General features: G+C 37.3%; 1 protein-coding gene across 6 annotated transcripts in view; it reads right to left on the reverse strand.

Annotated features, from left to right (window-relative positions):
* The window catches only part of ZNF423 (zinc finger protein 423), a 323,891-nt gene that overhangs the window by 81,239 nt on the left and 220,406 nt on the right, over positions 1-22,246 (reverse strand). For 3 of the 6 annotated variants that reach the window (XM_054048905.1, XM_054048904.1, XM_054048906.1), the window contains 2 exons: positions 20,551-20,635; positions 9,737-9,826 (listed from right to left, as the gene is read on the reverse strand). In XM_054048905.1, coding sequence (XP_053904880.1) covers positions 9,737-9,826; positions 20,551-20,635 — 175 coding nt within the window. The remainder of the gene's footprint in view (positions 1-9,736; positions 9,827-20,550; positions 20,636-22,246) is intronic. The other 3 variants (XM_054048910.1, XM_054048909.1, XM_054048907.1) reach the window with 1 other exon arrangement.

Below are 22,246 nucleotides of genomic sequence, written 5' to 3' on the forward strand. Positions count from 1 at the left end.
TATCTAGACGCCAGAAGCTGGTGAATATATGCTTCATAGCTTCAGATAAACCTTTTGTTCTTCTGGGGCTGATCAGCTGGTGCGGCAGCGAGAGGGAGAGGAGGAAGGAAATTCACAGGGGCTCCACGGTTTCAAAAAGTCAAATTACCTCTGAGCCATGGCATTGCTGATAATTTAAATGAAAAAATATATATACAGGCTGCACCACACAACATCTCTACTGTTAGGACTTTTAATGAAGCCCCAGTTGTGATGACACTGAAGCAGAGAACGCTACGGTGGGATAATTACTTGGCTCCCTCACAGCTGAGTTTCACAGATGCATTATTAACGGCACATTCCATGCCATAACGAGCCCCGAATGTAGGTGGGATTCACAAACCCCGGCATCCGCCATTAGCGGGTTGGCGCAAACACAAATGAGTGTTTTCACAAAAGCATGCAAAGGTTGTGAAATTCCAATGAATTCTTTCACTGGAAAAATAGTTCAAGCTGCCATGACCGGATATGTCACCTCCCATGAGACACTGTGCTCTGAGTGAGGCACCATGGGAAATTACAGAATCAGAATGCATTGATTTTTCTGTAGAAAATACAGGCAGCAGCCCTGATGAAGAATTAAGGAGGAAATGTAATAACCTAATTCTCCTCCAATCTCACTCTCCCCCTCCCTTGGTGCTCCCCACCTTGTTTCTGTTTAACAATTATCCAGGTATACAGGACTAAACTGAGCTTTGATGCAATTGGGTGAAAGGACACTGGGCTGGATATAATTACACCTGCTTTCATCAGGGCTGAATTTAGCCCCCTTTGCCTGAATGTCACCAGCTCTGAGAGACATTTCCAAGCAATACTTGTTTTAAGCTGCCACGTGTTTCATGCCGTTCTTTGCAACATTCATCCCCCTAAACATTTCCCCCCTAACAGGCTTTCTCCATGGAATCTATTTACAGTATATGCAGTTATTAATAACTCCTCCTCAAACCATACAGTATATGGCCTGAAAGCTCTAGAGGATAAAGAGGGAATTTTCACACACACAAATTACAGAAAACACAACATTAATGTCTTCCACTTGCATTAATCCAGGGCACATTAGTCTAGCACCATACCTGCACCTTCCTCAGCCCAGTCAAAAAAATACCAAGCAGTTAAAAAAATTCCTTATGGCCACGCTGCAGTGTTCTCTCTTCATTTTCAGAAATCAGCTTGGAGTAAGAAATGTTATGAAATCAGTGGCAGTCCTGGTCCTTTTTATTTTTTTCCTATAAGCTTCCATTTCAAGGTGACCTTTTTTTGTGCGTTACCCCAAGTGTTTCTGCACACATACGGAACAAACGGTCTCCCAATAATTAACACTAGTGCTTAATGAAGTCCAGCTGCTGTGATGGCAAACGAGGAGTGGCCAACCTTTGTAAACTAACTTGGGCTCCTCCAGTTACAGCTGCTTTAAAACCACAGTAATAGACTTCTCTTTGCCTAGTTCTCAAAGATCATTTTTACCAACTAAGACAAGTGTTCAAGATTAAGTATTTAATAACAAAGCTTATCTTTGAAGTAATATTTCATGCTGGCAAATTATGTAAAAAGGCTGGATCAATTTCAATGAATGCTGCAAAATTAATACAAATCCAGAGCAGCAAATGAAAAACAAAAACGAAAATGTGAGTTGTTAAAGACATAAACCTTTACAAATTCTAGAAGTATAGTTCCAAGAGAAAATTGGAGATAGCTTCTTCGGCAAAATCCACTCATGTGGACTCGTTTTCTGATAAAATGTAAGAGGAGCTAACAGCCAACAGTTTATTAAAATAATGCCGTTTGCTAGTTTATTCATTCTGTTCATAAGTATGGTAAGGATACTAGGTGAATTTTATATGAGAATGTTAAAAAATGTCTCTATTATAAGTCACATCACGCGTCATTCAGAAAAATTTACTCTTTCCACAAAGTCCTCTTTTATACGTGTTTTCCTGCAATATTCCTTTATCCACCTCCTTATTTGCAATTTTTCCACACTGCAACACAGATAATGTTGTCTGATTTAAGAGGCAAGTTCCTAATCTCCTCTTGGATCTGCATGGTGGATCTCGCCTCCTACATTTCTGCTTTATGTATGAGCACAAAACTCCCACTCAGGTTAATGAGAGATCTATGCACTAAAATCTTGACTAAAATATCAGTCAAGATCTACTGAGAAGAATTTTGACCTGTGCCTGTAAGAGGAAGCTACAGAAACCTTAATATGACGTTCAGGGCTTGTCACATGGAATTAATCTGGACCAAAATAGATTGTGAATTTAAAGCGAGTTACCTATTCCTGATTAATTCAATGTGTGGATGCTCTTAGTCCAGAAGAAGAGTGCCTTATTCTGAATTAGTTTAATCCTTTATAAATGGATTAAACTAATTTGGAACAAAGCACTTATTCTGGAATAAGTGTGTCCACACATGGAATTATTCAGGAACAGGTAATCAGGAATAACTCCCCATACAGACGAGCCCTTAGATTGCAAGTTGATATCTCAGGGAAAGAGAGAGGGTCCAATTTTGCCCTCAATTACATAGGTGACTCGCACCCATGCAACTGAATCAGATGTATTCTGTTTCCAAAATCACTGACAAGGATAATGACTTCTACTGCAATAAACAGTAAATGGCCTTTACAAAGATATTGGGGAAGAGAATTGGCTAATTTACTTTAATTTAAACTAATTTACATATAGGAAACATGTAATAATTTACTAATACCTCCAGCACTCTGAAATCAACAAGGGGTCAATCATGAACTCCAAAATTGCAACACTTGTAACCACTTCACTCCTTGAACTAGCAAACTAATATTGCATAGGTATTAAAGTACTTCCTAGATAATTCTGGATGTCAACACCCTTCAGAATATAATTTCAAAACAAAATCATCAGTTTAGACAATAACAGAGTTCTTGGGAAAAAAATTGATATGTGCACAGTAATACTGATTTCCAAGCTCAAATTCCTTTGTCTACTTTAACACTAACTTTGGACCCTATTGCTGCCTGAAGACTCAAAAGGAGTTGCATTTTTTTTTAAATTGCATAACATGGCAACATTCCACAAGCAGGAAGGTACCAAAAGGCTAACAGCCAAGAACTAAACTTTGTTCTACTCTACTAAAAATAGTGCACTGATTAGCCAATTGCATTATTTATTTTCCTCGGATCAGAATAACCTTATTAAGAAATCGTAAGTAAGCACTTATTACAAAGCAGTTCTAATTAAATTCCACAGTGCAGATATTTGGGAGAAGGGACGTGGGAGAACGAGAGAATATGAATGTCTTCATATATAGGATGCATAGCACAATATGCCTCTACACTCTCTCTCTCTCTCTCTCTCTCTCTCTATATATATATATGAGTGTGTGTATAAAACAGCCATGGAAAAAAAGGTCTATAACAAAACAGAGAATTTGGAGGTATCTGTTAACCATGATTATCCTGTCTTAAAACGGAGCATTTTAGATTTCTTAGCTCCCTCTTTTGTTCAGTTTTGGTTCTCAAGCTAGCAGTTTTCTGCTCTACACTTTATTTTTGTGCACTCTGTAACACAACCGGACAAAATTCTACTTGCTCATTCACCCAGAATGAATATTTTTAAATAGGAAAATAAAGTATCTTTAGTTTTTTCATAAACAACAATGGCCAAGATAAAGGGCTAGCAAGTATATTTTAAAGTTCAAGATGATTTCACAAGGCTGCTGCAAACCATATAGCTTCTTCAATTATAAAGTTCACTCATATACTAAGACAGAAATTTAAGGGAATTATCTACTTGAAAATGGAGAATGAGCTGCCAAATTTGGATTGAGTTCCAGATTTTGAACCCTTCCTGTTTTCCAAATTGTGGTGTCCAAGTTTATTTTAAAAGTTAACCACAAAATCTGACTCCGAGTTTGGATTCCATTTCTCTCCAAAGTTTGGTAGTTTGGAGCTGTTTAGATCTAAAGAGATGTTTGGGGCCCATCTTTACTCCACAAAGAGATGGCGATGTTTTGGACTTGTTTTTTGCCCTCCCCACCTCCCCCTAAAAAGTTACTTTTTTATATACAATGGACCACTGGTCTTATGATATGCTTTGGATACTCAATTAAAGGATGGGAAATCATTTCTAAGAAGAAAGCATTTTTCTTCAAAGTGAAATGGAGAGGCAAGATACTACACGTTAAGAAATACTAACGTGTTAAAGGTTTTAATAGGCAAGATCATGGAAGTTTGAAAATATGATTCATTTATGCTATATATTTATGTATACAAGCCTATTAGGTTCTGTAGCGCTTTTTAACATTATCATGCATAAATATATATTCACTGTACATAAATGTATACACATAGTAAATGTATGCTAATAACCTTTTGAATTAATCATGTTATAAAGCTGGTGCAGACAAGATGAAGCAATAAGTCTAAATATTCCAATATTCTTTATTGTATTCAAGTATTAATACATATATGCATTTATATACAAAGATTAATAACAATATTTATGGTTTATCATCTTAAACTTTAATCTTGTTCGTAATATAGAAAGATTTTACATTTATGGGAGGTAGCTTTATTATTTAACACTCCAAGGGCAAGATTATGTTTTTCTATTAAAAGGAAGAGACATACTTCTCCTCAGTCCTTAGAGTGCTAGCCTTCATGTTCTGCAATATGTTGTGGCTCAATTTTTATACACACCAATTTCTTATCTGTTAGTTCAAGGTGAGTACTCCAGCTAGTGACAGTTATTTTATTAATACCCCAAACCTCTCAAAATACTGTGCATGAAAAATGGCACATACAACTTTTGTTGTGTTCACTTTCTAGACAGAGAAATACTAATGGTCTTTTTTAAAATCTCTATAGTATTTTGTCAATATTTTTTTATTACAGCAGAGCATATATAAATATTTTATTGTAAACCAAGGGCCTAAAATAAACAGTTTAGTAAATAGTTATTACATTACAAGGAAAAACATCTGTGGAAACTGTTTTCCATGTAATTATTCTTGCTATTTTACATTAGCGCTCAACATGAGTTTCTTTGGCTCTAATGTTTCACTTGTTCTAAATCTTCCTCCTTGTTGCTATTATTAAAATCTTAAAAAGGTGCCAAATCTTAAATGAAGAAAAAAAATGATTCGCTAGAAATTATTCATATCACAGTGAGCCTCTACTAAACCTGGCAGGGGTGCAATATTTTCGGTGAAATTAACATAAAATATACAACTGCAAATTATCCAGGAAATAGCTATGTTCTTTACAGCATGCATTTACATTTGGGGGGGGAAACGTTCTACTTATCTGTCTAGCACAAAGCTAAAAACAGTCTCTTCCAAAGCCAGCTTTAAAGGGAAAATAATAGATCTGTATAGGGAACATGGTCCTTAAAGAGGATATAACAAATAGCTGGTTGGCAAAATCAACCTTAGAAATTACTGGAAATAATAATCAACCCTGGACATTTCTACTGCTGAATGCTAGCAATCCAGTTTTAGATTTCTTCTTGATACACTGAATGCATTTCCTCTCTTAGGCCTCAGTCCTTTCTGCTAAAACACAAGAAAAATTGTAATACTGTGTAAAATGCAAATCTTGCTGTAAATATTTTATAAAATTGTTGCATATATCCCAAAAAGCTATAGGTCTTAATTGAGAGGAGGCTATTTTGCCAGTCAATATATGGAAATGTAAAATGCTAATTCATGTTTTTCTACTTGTGAAAAACCCTGGAGAACAGCAAAACCACAAATGCACTCACTTTAATATTATACATATAATTTGGCTCCTTCTTTACAATCCCCACTGTCCTGGCTTTTATCTCCCAATGGCTGCAGAGGAAGAATCACAGAATCACTTTTACATCATCTGCACAGGAAGTCAACCCCCATGCTCTGCCAGCTTGGCAAAGAAGCCAGAGGCTGAGCTAACTAACACTGCAAATAGGAACCGAAATAAGAAATTCCAGCCCTGTTACACAAGAAACAAGCCCTAAATGACATTAAACCTGATCAGAGAGGAACAGCATGTGAACAGCGTTTCACCAGTGAGAACTAACTTACGTTAACAGCAGCCCAGACAGAAGGCACACAGGCAGATATGAAATCCGATGCAGCCCAATGTGCACACCTGCAAGTGTTAGGAGTCTGGAGATTTTTTGCTGAAGTGTTCTTAGCACACGTAGCTTTTGTTTTTTTAGAACAACTGATGATTGTAACACTAAGGCTTACGACTCCCTTACTCGGTGTCATGCTGAAATCTGACTAGAAGTTTTTTGGTCTGATTAAACATATAGTCACCAGTGTTAGCCTTTATTCACTCACATGCATGTTTACTTGGCAAGGGAAGGGGGATATTCTTGTGTCTACTTTAAATGAAACTATCAAGTAATTAAATTTAGAGCTCTCAACTGGTAGCTATGCTGGCTTTAAAGTCTGAAAATGATAGCTTTCCCCCAACAGTTTTAAGGGTTTTCTCCCCATTAGATTTCTTTATCTTCTGATTAGAGCTGAAGTTAATATGGTTGTTTTGTTTAACATCAATAATGCCAGAGTAGATGATCTAGTGATCCCTTCTGGCCTTAAATTTTATGACAAAATGCTGTGTAAGTTTTATTAAAAAATACCTCTGTCTTTAGCTCAGAGGAGGCTGCATGGTCCTAATCCTGAAAAAACATACTCTGTGCATAGTGCTTACTACCAGAAGAAATCCCACTGAAGTCTAAAGGACTACATAGAGTAGTTAGAGCGCCAGGATCAAGGCCTACTAGGGTAAAAAGGATGGAAATTAAGTTGATTGGGTTTTAATCATTGGATCATGCAGCACTCACTCACGTCATTAGTCTGTAATTATGTAAGTAGTTCTACTGACTTCACATGGGACCCACACACGTGAATAAGGGCCACTCACCTGAGTAAAGATTGCAGTATATTTTAGTGGAGGTCTAGTTAAGGTGCATAATGGAACCCAGTTGAACAACTATGTATGTTTCATTTGTGGAGCACAAGTTCTCTCTTAGGACTTGCAGGTGCATACTAGTTTTAAACTTGGATGCACAGCCCTTACTTTTACTAGAAGTATGGGAACTTGCACCCACAAAGCCTAGAATCTAGATTAAAGTGGGGTTGTATGCTCATTAGAAAGCAGACATCCACAAAGAATACAACTTTTGCCCAGCACTCATTCAAAATACGCTTTGATAATCAACTATGGAAACTTAAACTATAGTTTCTTATTCAGGGCTCCACATCAGATAAATTTTGATGAATTTAACAAGTTTTCCTGTTAATGGATTTCATGGTGTGTTGCCACTTTGAATACCTCTACCCAAATAAAATGTTGTGTACAATGATGTGGTTTCACCACATAAGAACGGCCGTACCGGGTCAGACCAAAGGTCCATCTAGCCCAGTATCCTGTCTACCAACAGTGGCCAATCCTAGGTGCCCCAGAGGGAGGGGACCTAACAGGCAATGATCAAGTGATCTCTCTCCTGCCATCCATGTCCACCCACTGACAAACAGAGGCTAGGGACACCATTCCTTACCCTTCCTGGCTAATAGCCATTAATGGAGTTAACCACCATGAATTTATCCAGTTCTCTTTTAAACACTGTTATAGTCCTAGATTGCACATTCCTAGATTGCAAACGGCAGCAGTTCCCTCAATTTAACCACAAGAAAAATAGGTTCTTGGACAAGACCATTTCATAGATATATTTTTGGTCTCAAAATGTTTTTTTCATAACTAATATTTACATAAAATAAACATGCAAGAGTGATATCACCATGCTTGCTGTAGTTAATGGTCTGATGGATATTTCCACTTAAAGGGGAGAAAAACCTTATTTGCAGGGGTTAATAACCAAGGCATACTGAGCCATAGCTTTACAAGTAACCATGCCCTTGTTCTGAATTGTTGAAATTTGGCTTACAAGACTGCATCACAGGAGTATCTTTAAACAAAAATAAAAAAGTTGTTACACAGACATTTCAGATTTCAGGGATTACAGTTGCACAAAGCACAAACCATTCAAGACTGGGTAGTTTATGACATTTGATTTTCTGCACCGACCTCCAGAGTTGCTGCACTCAACATTGTTGAGCAGTTTGGCAGTGACACTTAAAAACAACTGCATATTTTGATTTAAAAACAGGTTATGAAGCAGGTGCAGTAAGTTTTTTCCATCAACAACTTCATAAGGAGTTTTTGGCATGTGAGGCTTAGTACCTATGCATAGCATCCACATTGCACCAATAGAGTGTAATGGCTCCAAATGGCCTGTTAGCCAAACCTGGAAAAGCTGTAAGCATTAAAGGCCTTGACAATAGACATTAATGCCTCCAACACTGACAAAATAAATCACTATCGATTTAAAGGTGCTGTTAAGAGTCATGGCAAGAATCCATATTTAATTTTAATAATTCCCTATCAACATATTCAACAGCTGCGCTGTATGTTTTAAACATTTCTGTATTATCAGAACTATAAGTAATTCATGGGTTTTAATACACAGGGTTTTTTTTGAGTCTTCTGCCTCTCACATACATTTCAGCTACAAAAATTTACTAGATTTGTAAGATTTAAAAAGATTCTTAAGCAAGAACATTCAGACTTTCCCACCTATACTGCAGACTAAGACATCTCTGTGAATTATGATAATTGCCAAAGTGACAAAAAAATTTTTTCCTCCTAAATTCTGAAATTTCTTACTTTTTTGGGGTAAGCCAATAAGACACTTTGCTTTTAAAGCATTATTGTCAGGTATAGATTCATTGAAAAAAATAAACTGTTTCCTTGCCAGTGTTATCAATATAACTCTTTAGAGTCTAACTAAAATATTTTTTAGAAATTTACTTTTCACCATATGTGATCATTTTTGAACTTTGTGGTCCAAGTACATTGAAAACAAGATAGTTTCATTTTTCTTTACAGCCAGCATCTAATCAATTTCACTTTCTGGTTCTGGCATACTAGTGTTATTCCTCTAAAAATAAACCCTTTCCATGCCTTTTTTTCCATAAATGGGAACCTATCTATTAACAGTCGATTTTTTAAGATCTTTTTTCTTTTTTGACAGTCCTAAATTTTGGGTGTAAAATCCTATTCTGATCATGACAAAATTCCTATGTATATTTTTTTCACTTTAACTATTTCTTAAATATCTTAAGAATTAGACCATGCCACAGAACATCAGCCATCTACATCTGGCCACAGTTTTGTTCAGCACTGTCCAGTTACTGATCATTGCATGATCTTTCATCACTTGATTTTTTGTTGCAGACATTTCTCTCTTGATAGAAGTCACAGATGCAGAATTAGCAAATGACAGGCCATATCCCCATATGCTAGAGAAGACATATTGGCAATGGGATGAGTAAAACAAGCTGTAACAAATGACGTGCTGTTGATACTAGCTGATGCTGATCCTGTAACACATGGAGCGAAGCTGCATTTGGTTATTCTGGAGTAAAACCTAGAGTCAATGGATTTACTCTGGCATAACTGAATGAAAAACAACAATTTTTACAATTGTACAACAACATTATATTCAAAGGCGCTGATCTTATTCTTTGATAGGCATGGGTGAGCACACACAAGACAACATATGACTCTGAATCTAAAGGCAGGGTTAACCTCTGGGTGTGGTTATATTTACTACAGTATCTAACTGTTTACACACATATAAAGTTCAGCGTATACTTTATTTCCTACCTGCAGTGACATTTTTCATAGTCCTCCTCTCCATCAGTGCAGGAGCTGGAAAAGAAGGTAACGTCTCACCATATGGGGTTTGGGCTGCACCTACAGGAAACAGGAGGTAAAAAGACTCAACTCTTCCCCGTGAGGTCAGCACCTCATTTACCCCCAGTGCATGGGTTAATTCCAAGACAACAAAACAAAGAGGAAAGAGATTCAGGGGAGGCAGGAGAAAGTGTGTTGGTGAAGAGGAGGACTATAGAAAACACCATTACTTGTAAGTAATTACTCTTTTTCATCCTCCCCTCTTCACCAATCTAGGAGTTGGAAAAGAAGTTCAGTCCTCACCATATAGAAATGTAATTGACAATAGAAGCAGGCAATAGCCTCTTACCTTAAAATGACTATAGTATCTGACAGATCCTATGACTGAAAGTGAATTTGCTGCAGAAGTTAATACAAGTTTATGGTGGGTAGGAAAAATGTGTACGTTTGACCCAGTTGCTACTCTTTAATTTTCCAAAAGGTACATTCCATCTGAGAATTGCTTACAACTCCCAGCAGAATAAAGCTTCATGCAGTATGGAAAGACTCAAGATCCTGTTGTTCGAAGTATTCTTGCATAGGCCTTGATCCACCTGGAAACAGTAGTATTTGGATGCATTGTGTCTTTCCCTAGCCAATAAAATGGGACAAATAATGCTTTTGAGTCGTAAAATAGAATCATTAGTCCAAGGTAAGAGTCAATGTTTTGCCTGATATTCAAAGAATGAAAACTGGCTCTAAAGAAATGTGGATTGATTATGATAGATCAACAGAGTTACTGGTTCATTTAAAATCTGATATTACCTTAGGAAAAAGTCTGATAATGAAACTAAAATCTTCTTTCTCAAAGTTCAACTGAAGACACAGAGGCAATTGTTAGAACCTTCCTGCTTAGAGACAGGGCCAAAAGAAATACATTTTTTAGTAAAGCAAATTTAAGGGAATTGAATCTGCCAATTCAAAACTAGAACAATACATAGATATCACTCTGGAATAATCTAAAGAGAGAAGAACATGAAGTAGAAATCTCTTGATTCCTTAAAGAGGCCAGAAAGTTGCCAGAATTACTAATAAGTTGACCCACAAAGATTTTCCGCTACAAAAATCCAAAATATAAGTGACCAAACATATATGGTACCTACTACAGAGGCAATTGGTTCTCTCTACACCAAGAACTTGACTGAAAATCATGAGTCAAAGGTGTATTGAATTTAAAGTAGAATTTAAAAGAATTAAAATGCTCTTCATATGTCAGAATAATGTGCATGAAATTCTTGCTGTTGAAAAGTTTCTCTCTACACTAAAGAATGACCAGGAAAGAAAGTACTCTGATTACTCAGGAGGATATGAAATAATATTTTTGTCCCTGAGGAAGAAGGGAAAAATTATACTTGATCTGACTTGCTAGTCAAGTATGACGTAGCACAATGAAATTTGCTCTAATGACCATTTGTAATGGGCAGTCTCTTGACTTAAAGGACTAGTTTAATGTCTCCCCAAGATTTGCACTGCCATTTAATTTGATCCTTATTTAAAGACAATGCACCAACTGTATCCCTTCAAAGTAAATGGAGTTACATCGAAAATGAATTTGGACCTATATCTAAATAGGCAAAAATTCTGATTTGTCCATTGGATAATCAGACAAGTTTCAATATACATAACTTGATAACCCTCTTATTCAAATTCAGATGTTTTCCATAACAGGAGAAGGAAGGAAGGAAATGTTCTGGACCTGATCATCAGAAGTGCTGAGCACTTGCAGCTCCCTCTGAAGTCAGTGGGTGCAGGTGCTTAAAACCACTGAAGCTCAGAGTTTTTATTAGTAAGAAAGGGACTTACATCTATCTTTCTAGTACTGTGTACTTTCTCTTCACACTGTCCAATGACAGGGTAGACTGAACAGTGTCCACACCTCCCCAAAGAGATAAAATGGTGCATGGACATTTTATAACTTTGGCCAAAGACGTTCAATTTTCGAAAATATGCACTCCTTTGCCTCCTCCCCCGTTTGTTTTTAGGTAAGCCCGGATATCTTGCTAGCGCAGAAACAGAACTGGTAGCTGATTTCCTTGCAGCTTTGGATGAGAAGGCATTAAAAACTGCACCACTGGTTTGGCAGGACTTGAAGAACAGGGAAATCTTCTTTCTCCAAGAAAAAGCATTACTTATCTGTTAACAGCAAACTGCCTATTAAAACATCATAACACCTAGATTTCAAGGCAGAATTGGTACAAAGCTAAGGGACAAAGAAGAGTCAAAAGATGTACATATAATTACAGTATAAACAACCAGTGAAACCTGTAGATGTGGTGGTGTACAATATGGCTCTCTTTTATATCAAAGAGAGAATGCAACTGCTGCTGTTCTAGGACCTCTACAATCTTCTCTACATACTTTATGACCACAGAAATGACAATCTTCTCACAGGAAGAGGTTATCCCCTTTGATTAGATCATTCTTGCTCATGTGCAATTAGTGGTAGCACAAACTGATTAAAGGGAACTTAATGTCGAGTTTTAGGGGGTTTTTGTTTTGTTTTTTTAAGTACTCATCCTGTTGATGGATGCCATCTTTAATACTTAATTTCTTCACAGTATAGAGACAATGAAGTCTAATTTAGTTTTAATTTAATCTAAAAAATTGGTTCTTTTCAGCATCTTTATCCAACAGTGATGCAGAATCTATAAGCTTTCCTAATAAAAGAGAAAACTTCAAAGTGAAATCCTTCATGACAAGGGAAATCAAATATCTCATATTTATCTCATATCTCAGATGCCACGCTTTAAAGAAATCATTTTGTTATTGCTTAGGACCTCAATTATTTAGTAAATTGGTTAATTTCTTAAGCAAACAATGGTGCCATTGAAGGCAAAACTCTGTACAATTCAAAGAAGCAGGATTCAAATGTGAGGAAATAAACCACAGAAATAAAAGTAATGAACAGATTCATGTAAAGAGCAAAAGATGTCTTTGCAGCATCACTCTAGAAAAGCCTGAAGAACAGACCCAAAAATGATGGAGCTTTGTTTATTAGAACATTCTGATTCTTTGTTTTTTAAAATCAGGAGAAAGGGAGAAAGGTCTGATGGGAAACTGAGGTGCTGACCTTTATAGTGGGAAAGAGTTGAGTCATTTTGCCTCCCATAGGTAGAACCAAAATTCCATATGGTGAGAACTTACCTTCTTTTCCAACTTCAGGGTTGGTGGAGAGGGACTCTGTGAAGAATGTGTGCACTTATATTCATAGATATGTGTCCACACATGTACAAATAATCCAAGAAACAGGCAGAAAGTATCTCTGCAGACTGCTACATACAATTCTGGGTTTTTTTAAATTTGGGGGTAGGTTTGGGTTTTTTTTGAAAATACAATAATTTCCAAGGTTAACAATACCACTAAAGTGACAAGTTACAGCATCAAAATATCACAGCTTACACACACCAAAGTTTCCTGGAAAGTGTCATTTTTGCCACACTAGTTAACAGATGTTGAAAGGCTGTGAATTGATTGAGATGCTTGCTAATGATAACTTTGAAGAAACATCAGACTTAAAACTCAGACTGATTACAGAAAAGGTGTTTTATCAACTGCTCCCCTTTATGAATAAATATGAAACTACCAGGAAAGTGTTTAAACGAGTTTAATCATAGCTACATATGAAAATTGGGTTGAAGGGCAAAAAGGAATCTTAACACGGTTAAGAGAGAATGAAAGCGATATAAAACTGTGATCACAGACGATTATGCATGTATCATGCAAAACAGGAATGTTGTCATAGCAGCTATAAAAATGTCAGTGAAAACTGAACTACTATTATGCAAGGTGTAAATGAAATGAAAAAATGCAAAAGGAAAATATGAATGAATATATTAAGGGAAACGCTATTTCTTTCCTGGTTGATAAACAAGCAAAACAAAATACATTTTCATGAAATAGAGTAATTTCTAGGAACAAATATGCATAGATAACAATTGTAAGAGACCATAGCGACACTGTGTATCTGGATGACAAAGTTATTAATATTTCTGGCAACAAATTTTCCATGTGTCAGAAAGAAAGGGAGGGCTAAAATGTACAATTATGAAGACCATTTTAAAATAGGAAGCCAACTAGATATTGGATTCTATTAGGGCCCGACATTTCCTGCTAAAGTCAATGGGACTTTGAGCTCTGGCCCTGAATGAAACTACACTATTAACTATTAATAGTTTAATTATCAGTGGTGTACATTTACAGTGCTATATCCTCCTATCTACTAGTACATATGTACCACGCTCACCATTGTGTTATTTAAGTATCTACATAAATCATGATTTATTATTATTAACAATAACAGAGAACTAATGTAAAACTCAAATCAAGCGCTTTAGGTAGGCCAACAATTACATTCAGGCTTATAGATATAATACATATTGCATTCTAAGACCCTCAATCCTGCAATAAGTTCCATGTAGACAGATGCCTGCACAGGCATAGAGCCCCACTTACGGCAACAGTATCCCATGCACACCCAGGGGTTTATATAGGCAAAGCACATGTGAGGATCAAGGCCCAAATACGAATTTCTAAACAGAATGTATGTAACTCATAAAAGGTTTGAATACCAGTTTTTCCTTTCTAAAACCAACTTTAAATAGTAGACAGCTACCTTAACATGTGATTCCAGTACTACTTATTAATTAAAAGAACTCCATAAAGAATTAGATGTTTAAAGCAAATACTGCATTAACGTATAAGGGTTGTACTTGCAACAGTGCATTAAAAGAGCAAGACTTAAAATATGCTTTTAAAATATGAAAGTTTTACAAATATATTTTGAATTCTTAATGTGTTCATAAATAATTCACACATTCAACTGTTAAGTCCAGAAATATGTTATCGTTGATCATTTGCATTTAATGCTTTAAAAACGATCTGGCACATTTTTTATTTGCCTTAACCCTTGAAAGCTATTACAAAGACGCTGTGTTCCAATGTCATCATCATTGCTACCATGTATACATTTTAATTCAGCACTGGGCTACACTACAATCTATGTTGGTATAATTACGGCACTCACAGGTGTGGAAAATCCACATCCCATAGCAATGCAGTTATATCGGACTAATGCCAACGCCTGGTGTAGATGGGAGGGCTTCTCCCATCGACATAGCTACCGCCTCTCAGGGAGGTGGAGTCCCTAAGTCGACGGGACAAGCTCTCCTTTCGTTGTAGGTAGCATCTTCACTTAGCATTGCAGCTGTGCCGCTGCAGCGCTGTAAGTGTAGACAAATCCTAATACTTGGCCAAAGGCCAGTAGGGTTTCTCTCTCAAGAATCCAACAATTTTGTCTCAATCATTTGACACAATGTCATGACTGGATGGAAAGGAATTTTGTTTACCAAGAAGCACCTTTCAAAATTTAAATAACTGAGAATTCAAGCAGCATGTTTAACTAACAGTGCATAAGAAAAATAGGACATTTAAAAAGAATTAATGCCTTCCTTTAATACACATTATTGTATTAATGTCCCTATTCTGAAATGTGCTGACTATCCTCAGCTCCCAAGTCAATGAGAGTTGAGAGGACTCAGCACTTCCCAGGATCAGGCCCTAACAATAGAAATGTCTTTGTATCCTAGAAGGAGATGCATATGGCAAATACTTCCACCTTTGCAGATGCCATTTGTAAAGTGTGGTAAGCTCTGTATCTGGATCTACTTCATATTAACAATGAATACATATACTCAGATAGTACAGTGATGGGCAGCAGTATAAAACCATAACTAGCTTTACATACATACAAAAACGTGGGTAGGACAGTTATGTTATTAGCTGAATCAATGAAAAGTATAACAAAGAGATTCATGCTCCAAAAGGTTCTTAGATACATTCTGACTGTGAAATCTCAAATCTTTTAACTGCTCTCTTGATGTTATCTCTGTGATTTAGTTGCCTATCAATTAATAGCTCTTTTAAATGTGAAAACAACTTTCTACACACTGCTGTCTTTTAAAGTCTGTGTATTATCCTAGTTCTTTGGGTTTAGCCACAAATTTGTTACACTAGTTATTCTTATTTTTGGTCATGGTTTTATTTAGAATACTTGTGTCAATTTACAGAAAAAATGTAGATGATATACATTTCATATGTGTTTGTGATCCTGGCAAAACAATTCCGCAACTTGAAACACAATATTCAGGAGGGATCAGTGGCATTTTATTACAGATTAGGTTATACAGATGTTTGGGATCCTGTGTTACCTGAATCAAAAATATCACTAAAAACACACTGTAGCTCATTGCTCAGCAACATACTTTTGTTTTTGCACTGAAATTTCTTTTTGCCTCCTTCATCAATACAGTTAGGTAATTTGGTAGTTCCCCATCGTCCAAGCCAGAGGATGCTAAGGCCATGTCTACACTACGGGGGGAGATCGATCTAAGTTATGCAACTTCAGCTATGTGACTAAAGTAGCTGAAGTCGACGTACTTAGATCTACTTCCACAGGGTCTCACTACGCTATGTCGACAGGAGACGCTTTCCCGTTGACCCCCCTTGCACTTCTCTTTCAGGTGGAGTACAGGAGTCGACGGGAGAGTGATCTGCGCTTGATTTAGCGTGTCTTCACTAGACCTGCTATATTGACCGCTGATGCATCGATTGCCGCACGTTGATCCCCCGGTAAGTGTAGACAAGCCCTAAGTCTACAAAGCAGTCCAAGATCCAGACGACAAAGCTATTTCAATACGACTGGCACTATTGTCCCTTACAGCAGTAAAATGAATAAACTGGGCCTCCTGCTTTATGTATTCCCCAACACAAATGAAGTACAGGTTCTGGAGTCCATTCTAGTTTACAATAATCTGCCCATTTTTACACTCTATGGCTCTCAAAATAGTTTGCCAGAAGAATCCTGACCTTTATACACACAGCGGATTGGGAGGGGCTGGGAAGAATATACAGAGATGATTGGGCTGTATATTTGTGTGTGTACTTATAAAAATTAATAAGGGTGTCCACTATGTTGACTGGACACCTTATCTTAGACTAGTAAAAATCCAAATAAATAAATAAATACACTGAGATAAATCTAGAGAGAATGCTTTGCCACAAATGTGGCACAAGGACCTATCAGTGGCCAAATGATTGAATATTCAAATGTCCTACTGCTCCCTCAGCCATAGAAGAAAGATCTATTAAGAGCTTTATGTGATTTTTGCTGTTGCCATGGTTGTTCACGTCTCCCGCCGGTGGAGCCAGTTGCTTAGCATGCCCATCCTCCTAGGCATCTCATAGAGACTGCACATCAGAGGCAGTGGTAGGTGGGGGAATAGGGGAAATGCTTGAAACATGGTCAGGTCAGCACAATAGGAGGTAAGGAGTACAGAGACTGCAAGAACTACAGACATTTTTTGATATACTCCTGGGTGGACTCCCCAATGCTGGCAAATGTTTCAAAGAGGGATCCCCTTTCTCTGTGGACAGAAATGTTTCAAAGGAGCCCCAATCAGTGGAATGTTTCAAAGACATTCTGCTTTCTAAAAATTCCACCCCGAAAACCCCAGACCCCTTCCTAACTAATCACGACTAAAGGGGCCTGACTCTGTGGCTGAAAACCTTCCTACAGCCTACAGTAGCTTAAAATAAAACAAAACATTCACCATATACCTGCTCCAGGGATGTATCCAGTCTGTTCAGTCTCCAGGGACTCTGCATGGGACTCAATATGCTTCTGTGGTTGGGTACAGGATATGAAGGGCTAGAGTGCAGAAGGGTAGTTTTTCAAAGCAGTGCGTGGGAGTAGTGTGGAAAATTTCCTCCATACTCCTTTGAAAATTTCAACCTACTCTAGTGAATTACAACCAGGGCCTCTAACTCCTGAGTATACAGCCAAGAAGTAAAAGAGGGAGATGCAGCCCAGTTAACTGGATGAAATACTTGGCACTGTTTAAAAACTAAATTGTAAGAAGTACTAATGTAATTATTTAACCATGCTACGGAGGTGTCTTGTATTACAAGGCATAGATCATTTTGTTGACAATTATTTGAAAAGAGTAAGTATGAGTTTAGAAAGCCACTTTTATCATTTGTTTTGTGTGCATGTGAGTATGACAGGAAAAAAAGTTAGTGCCGCTGAAAGATGTTGGACTTTCAGATCTAGTGACTAAACCCCTCTAGCCACTGGGCACATGCACCATGGGCCGCAACAATGCAAGCTTCCCTGGCACACTACTGCACCAGTATGCCTCCATCCTGACTTGGAGGCTAGGGTGGGCAGTCTCCTTGCCAATTTAAATCCCTAATTTCTCTATCAGGGCTCCAAATAAGTAACAATTCATGGTGGTGGTTTTTGTAATATGGACTTTGGTCCACTGGGATTCAAGCAAGACCCCCAACTCACTTCTCAGAGGCTACTGAATAGGCAGCCCACCAATCTGGGCTAGATTTGTAAAATGAAAAACTCTTTAACCCATTACATTTATTATAAGTAAAACTACTTTACTAATAAGGAGCCACATGCCCTCCTCTGCTATAGTATATGAAGGGGAGTAAAACAAGCATTGTTAGGGCTCCTCACCCATAGGACGGGCCCAGCACAGGGCTGTGCAAATTTTGGAGTAGATGGGCTATGAGCAGACCAGAGAAGCAATCACTGTCCGTGATATTCATGTCTCTGAAATACTGGATTAGCATTAAAAACATATGCGGGAGTCATTGGTGGTGGAATGAGCTATAACTGCTCTCCCCATACCTTCAATATCCTTCAGTCATGTGCAAGTGCCAGCAGTAAATTCACTGGCAGAATAGTCCCTAAGTCAGCTATGCTCCCTGGGTGAGATGGGGCCACAGAGTGTTGTGGAGTTGCTCAGGATCTACAGGGCCTGAGAGAAGCTTGGTTTCCCATCAGAGTTTCTATTCTTCAACTCTTCTCTGATCTTCTAAACCCAACCGAAAGACAGTTGTGAGCTGAACCTTGGGGAGCTCCTCCAAGTCACTCCCAATCTGTAGGTTTTTCAAGTGAGGGAAGCATGTGGCCCTTTGAAATCGGATGCGATACTCAATTCGTGCCTTGGCACACTCTAGTATTTACCACAGCTTAGTCCTACAGAACGGAAATCCATTACCCATACTGGGACTATGTTCCTGAAGTTTTCTACAGTCTTCTGAAGTTTGCACTCTAACTTATTTCCAATTCTGAGGAACTGACATTTGCAGCCCTTCCAGAAAGAGGCACCACACTTTTCTCAGCTCCACATATCCTATACCAACGCCACAGTTTCCAACACTTCTGGTATTAGAATTCAAGCTTTACCATATAGACATCAAGTTATTACTGCAGAGAGCAGAACTTTGGTCTTACAATAATTAATGTATGAAGTGTATATATCATATGTCTGTAAGTTAAAGAAGTTACTTATTTCAAAAAGCATAAAACAATTCTGTCTGTAATCAAACAGTACATTGATAGCAGAATCCCATGCACTTCACAGTTTTAGATCACTGATTATCAACCTCTGTTTTACAGCTTAAGTTAAAAGCACATATCAGCTTTCCTAAGGAGACCTCTCTTTCAGGTTTCTTAACAAAAAGCAGGGTGGGGGTGGGGGTGGGGGTGGGGGAAGACTTTGAAATCACTGTGGTCCAATTAGCAAGGATCTCACCCTTCAAGTCTGCAAACCAGAGATTACATTAACACCTGGTACAAACCCTAACATTCTTAGATATCTTCATCTTCTATTTGACAGACTTGAAACTCTTGCCTAGCACTACTATGGAAATTCTTGTGACTGACAGTGTATATCTTGCATTTATAAAGAGGTTTTTTTAATCTTTATGTCAGTCTTTAATTCTTCCTTCAATATTTGGGCATAATTCACATTAATGATAATGGGAGTTACATACTTGCATTGAGGGGAGAATAGTGTCCTAAATGTAAAATTGTTCTAGGAAAACGATTACGCTTATCTAAGATAAATGCTGCACATGAACATATGGGACACATAAAGTGCACTGTAGGGTCCTTGAAGGATCTCTTACAACATATGCCTAGAGTGACATGTATAAGAAACTCCTTTGTCATCTATGCATCAAAATAAACTGATCTCTTGGGCCATCACATATATTTATAACATCTGTACAGAGAGGAAAAAATACTTCTTTGCAATTGTCAGAAAATGACCATACAGCTGCAACAGAAATACCACTCTTCAGATTACAATAACACTTGAGTGCAGCTTGTTATGCTAGGGATCTCAGCAAGGTATTGCTTTAAAAAAAAATTGAACATCTGAAAAGTTGAACCTTCTAAAGTCCAGAACTGTTTGAGAAAAAAAAAAAAAAGAAAAGCACTGAAATAACTTTTTAAGCATTTTGTTTTGACAATGTGCCTCAGGAATTCATCACATTTAACTGGGAAAATGTGAGCCATTAAATCTATTCAATGTCATGACATACAAAATTGAAGCATAATTGCTCCTAAGTGGTTGACAACTGGCAAGTACTTTTTACATGGATAGAGGAAAATTTATGCTATAAAATGTAAGATATTGTCAAAAGTTTGATTTTAATATAAGTGAAAATGCTACAAGAGGATTCAAAAGGGTAGAAAAAGCTCAGCAGTAATACTTTTACAACCACACATTTAAAAAGCTTTGAAATGAACAATCATTACATCTAAACCATTTGCCTTGAAAGTTTAAAAAAACAGTGTGAATATTAACAAGTGATTAGAATAGAATCTCAAAAAGAGTAACAAAAACAAGTAGCCTATGAGAGGCCTGGTTTAAAGAGTTTCTTACCAATCATATGGTTTGCAACATGGATTTGTATCTCTCTTTCATTCTCAAAGGTCATCTGGCACTTGATGCACTGATAGGTCTTTTTCTGTTTAATAACCAAAAAGAGATTAGAGAAAACTGTACTGTAGCATAGAGCAGATGTGATTAAAAATACGTCCCATTACATATGCTTAACAGTTCTCCTACCTAATCCTTTTTTCCATATACCAAGGTTGCACAGTTTTTTTTAATGAAAACTCGATGTACTAATATTTTGCCTTCAGAGGACTTTAATCTCAAAGCAAAAATTTCAAATGATAGCCTAAATCAGGGTTTCAGTGCTGAGTACATGAAAAACTGATAACTTGATTATGACATAAACCCTCTATTATTGACACTTTACCCATAGCAGTACAAACGTCTGTGCAGGGAAACAAAATACTTTTAAAAGGAGATCTGTTTGCTTTCAGAAAAAGATCAACTTACATTTTTTTTACTGTACTGAGGGAAACTCAAAGTACAATAGGCCCAAGACCAGTAGTACCTCAGGGAAAGGAAGGTGTGAATATATTTTGTACAGGTCTCCCATTAGAAATCTTGCAAATCCTACAGTAATATGAAAAATAATTTCCTTACACTGTTTTCTGTGTCATAATGTCATACTAATGAGGCTTAGCTGCAGAAACCAGGAGACAGTGTGAAGATGCAATTACACAAGCCATTTATTCAAACAGGGAAAATGGGGTTTGTACTGAGATTGAAAGTGGTGTGTGCTCTGGTGGTGTGACAGGAAAGAATCCAAGAAATAATTTGTAGAGAATAAAATTCACTCGACAATTTAGGAATTCCAAGTTAAAACAAAAAACACCAGTGCTGGGGAAAAGAGAAAGAAGTTAGTTGGTGCAGATTTACAGATCTCTCTACAACGTCTCCCAATGCCATTTTTAGGGGAGCTAATGAGGCCTAGAAAAGATAAATTGGATTAGATATTTGTAAAGTATGTAGAAATATTAAAATATTAAAATGTGTTCACGTGTGGGTTTGAGTAAAATATACATAATACATGCACATTTGAACAAATGATTATCTAAAACATAAATGCATAACTGCATGCTTAATATGTATGCTTAATTACTGCAACAGAGCACACAAATGAGGTGCACATTTTTCACAAGCATTTGTGCACGTGCAGTTTAGAAAAACTGGGCCCCTTCTGCACAGAGTTTATTAGGAAGAAATTATTACCACAGTAATATTGTGGAGTGGCTCTTTCTGCTCCTATCACACTGTGCCATGAGTACTCAGGGCCTGCCTCTCCAACTCCTACTATGGATAGCCTCATAATGTGTGAGTCTAGTCACTGTTTAAAAAAAAAAAAAGAGCACCACGTTCTTATCACTAGCCATTAATGTTAGAATCCCACTTTTGTAGTTGATTCCCAGCACTTTGAATTATTTACATTTGTGTATATTTTTAGATCTAAATTATTTCTTGTTGCATTCCCTCCACCCCAAAGCCCATGTGATGAACCCAGTTGCCAGGGCAGCAGTAATAAATCCAAGGATTTGGAGGAGTGTAGCAAGTTACTGCCTCACCCTCCATGTACGGGAGCCAATTTCCTTGAACGCTTTTCTGAGGAGAGAAAAAAATAGGTGCTACCAGTATTTTCATAACTACATTGCACCTCAGCAACAGGTTGGAGATCGAGATTAATGAA

This window comes from Malaclemys terrapin, chromosome 14, assembly GCF_027887155.1.
Source record: "Malaclemys terrapin pileata isolate rMalTer1 chromosome 14, rMalTer1.hap1, whole genome shotgun sequence".
Taxonomy (NCBI): Eukaryota; Metazoa; Chordata; order Testudines; family Emydidae; genus Malaclemys; species Malaclemys terrapin.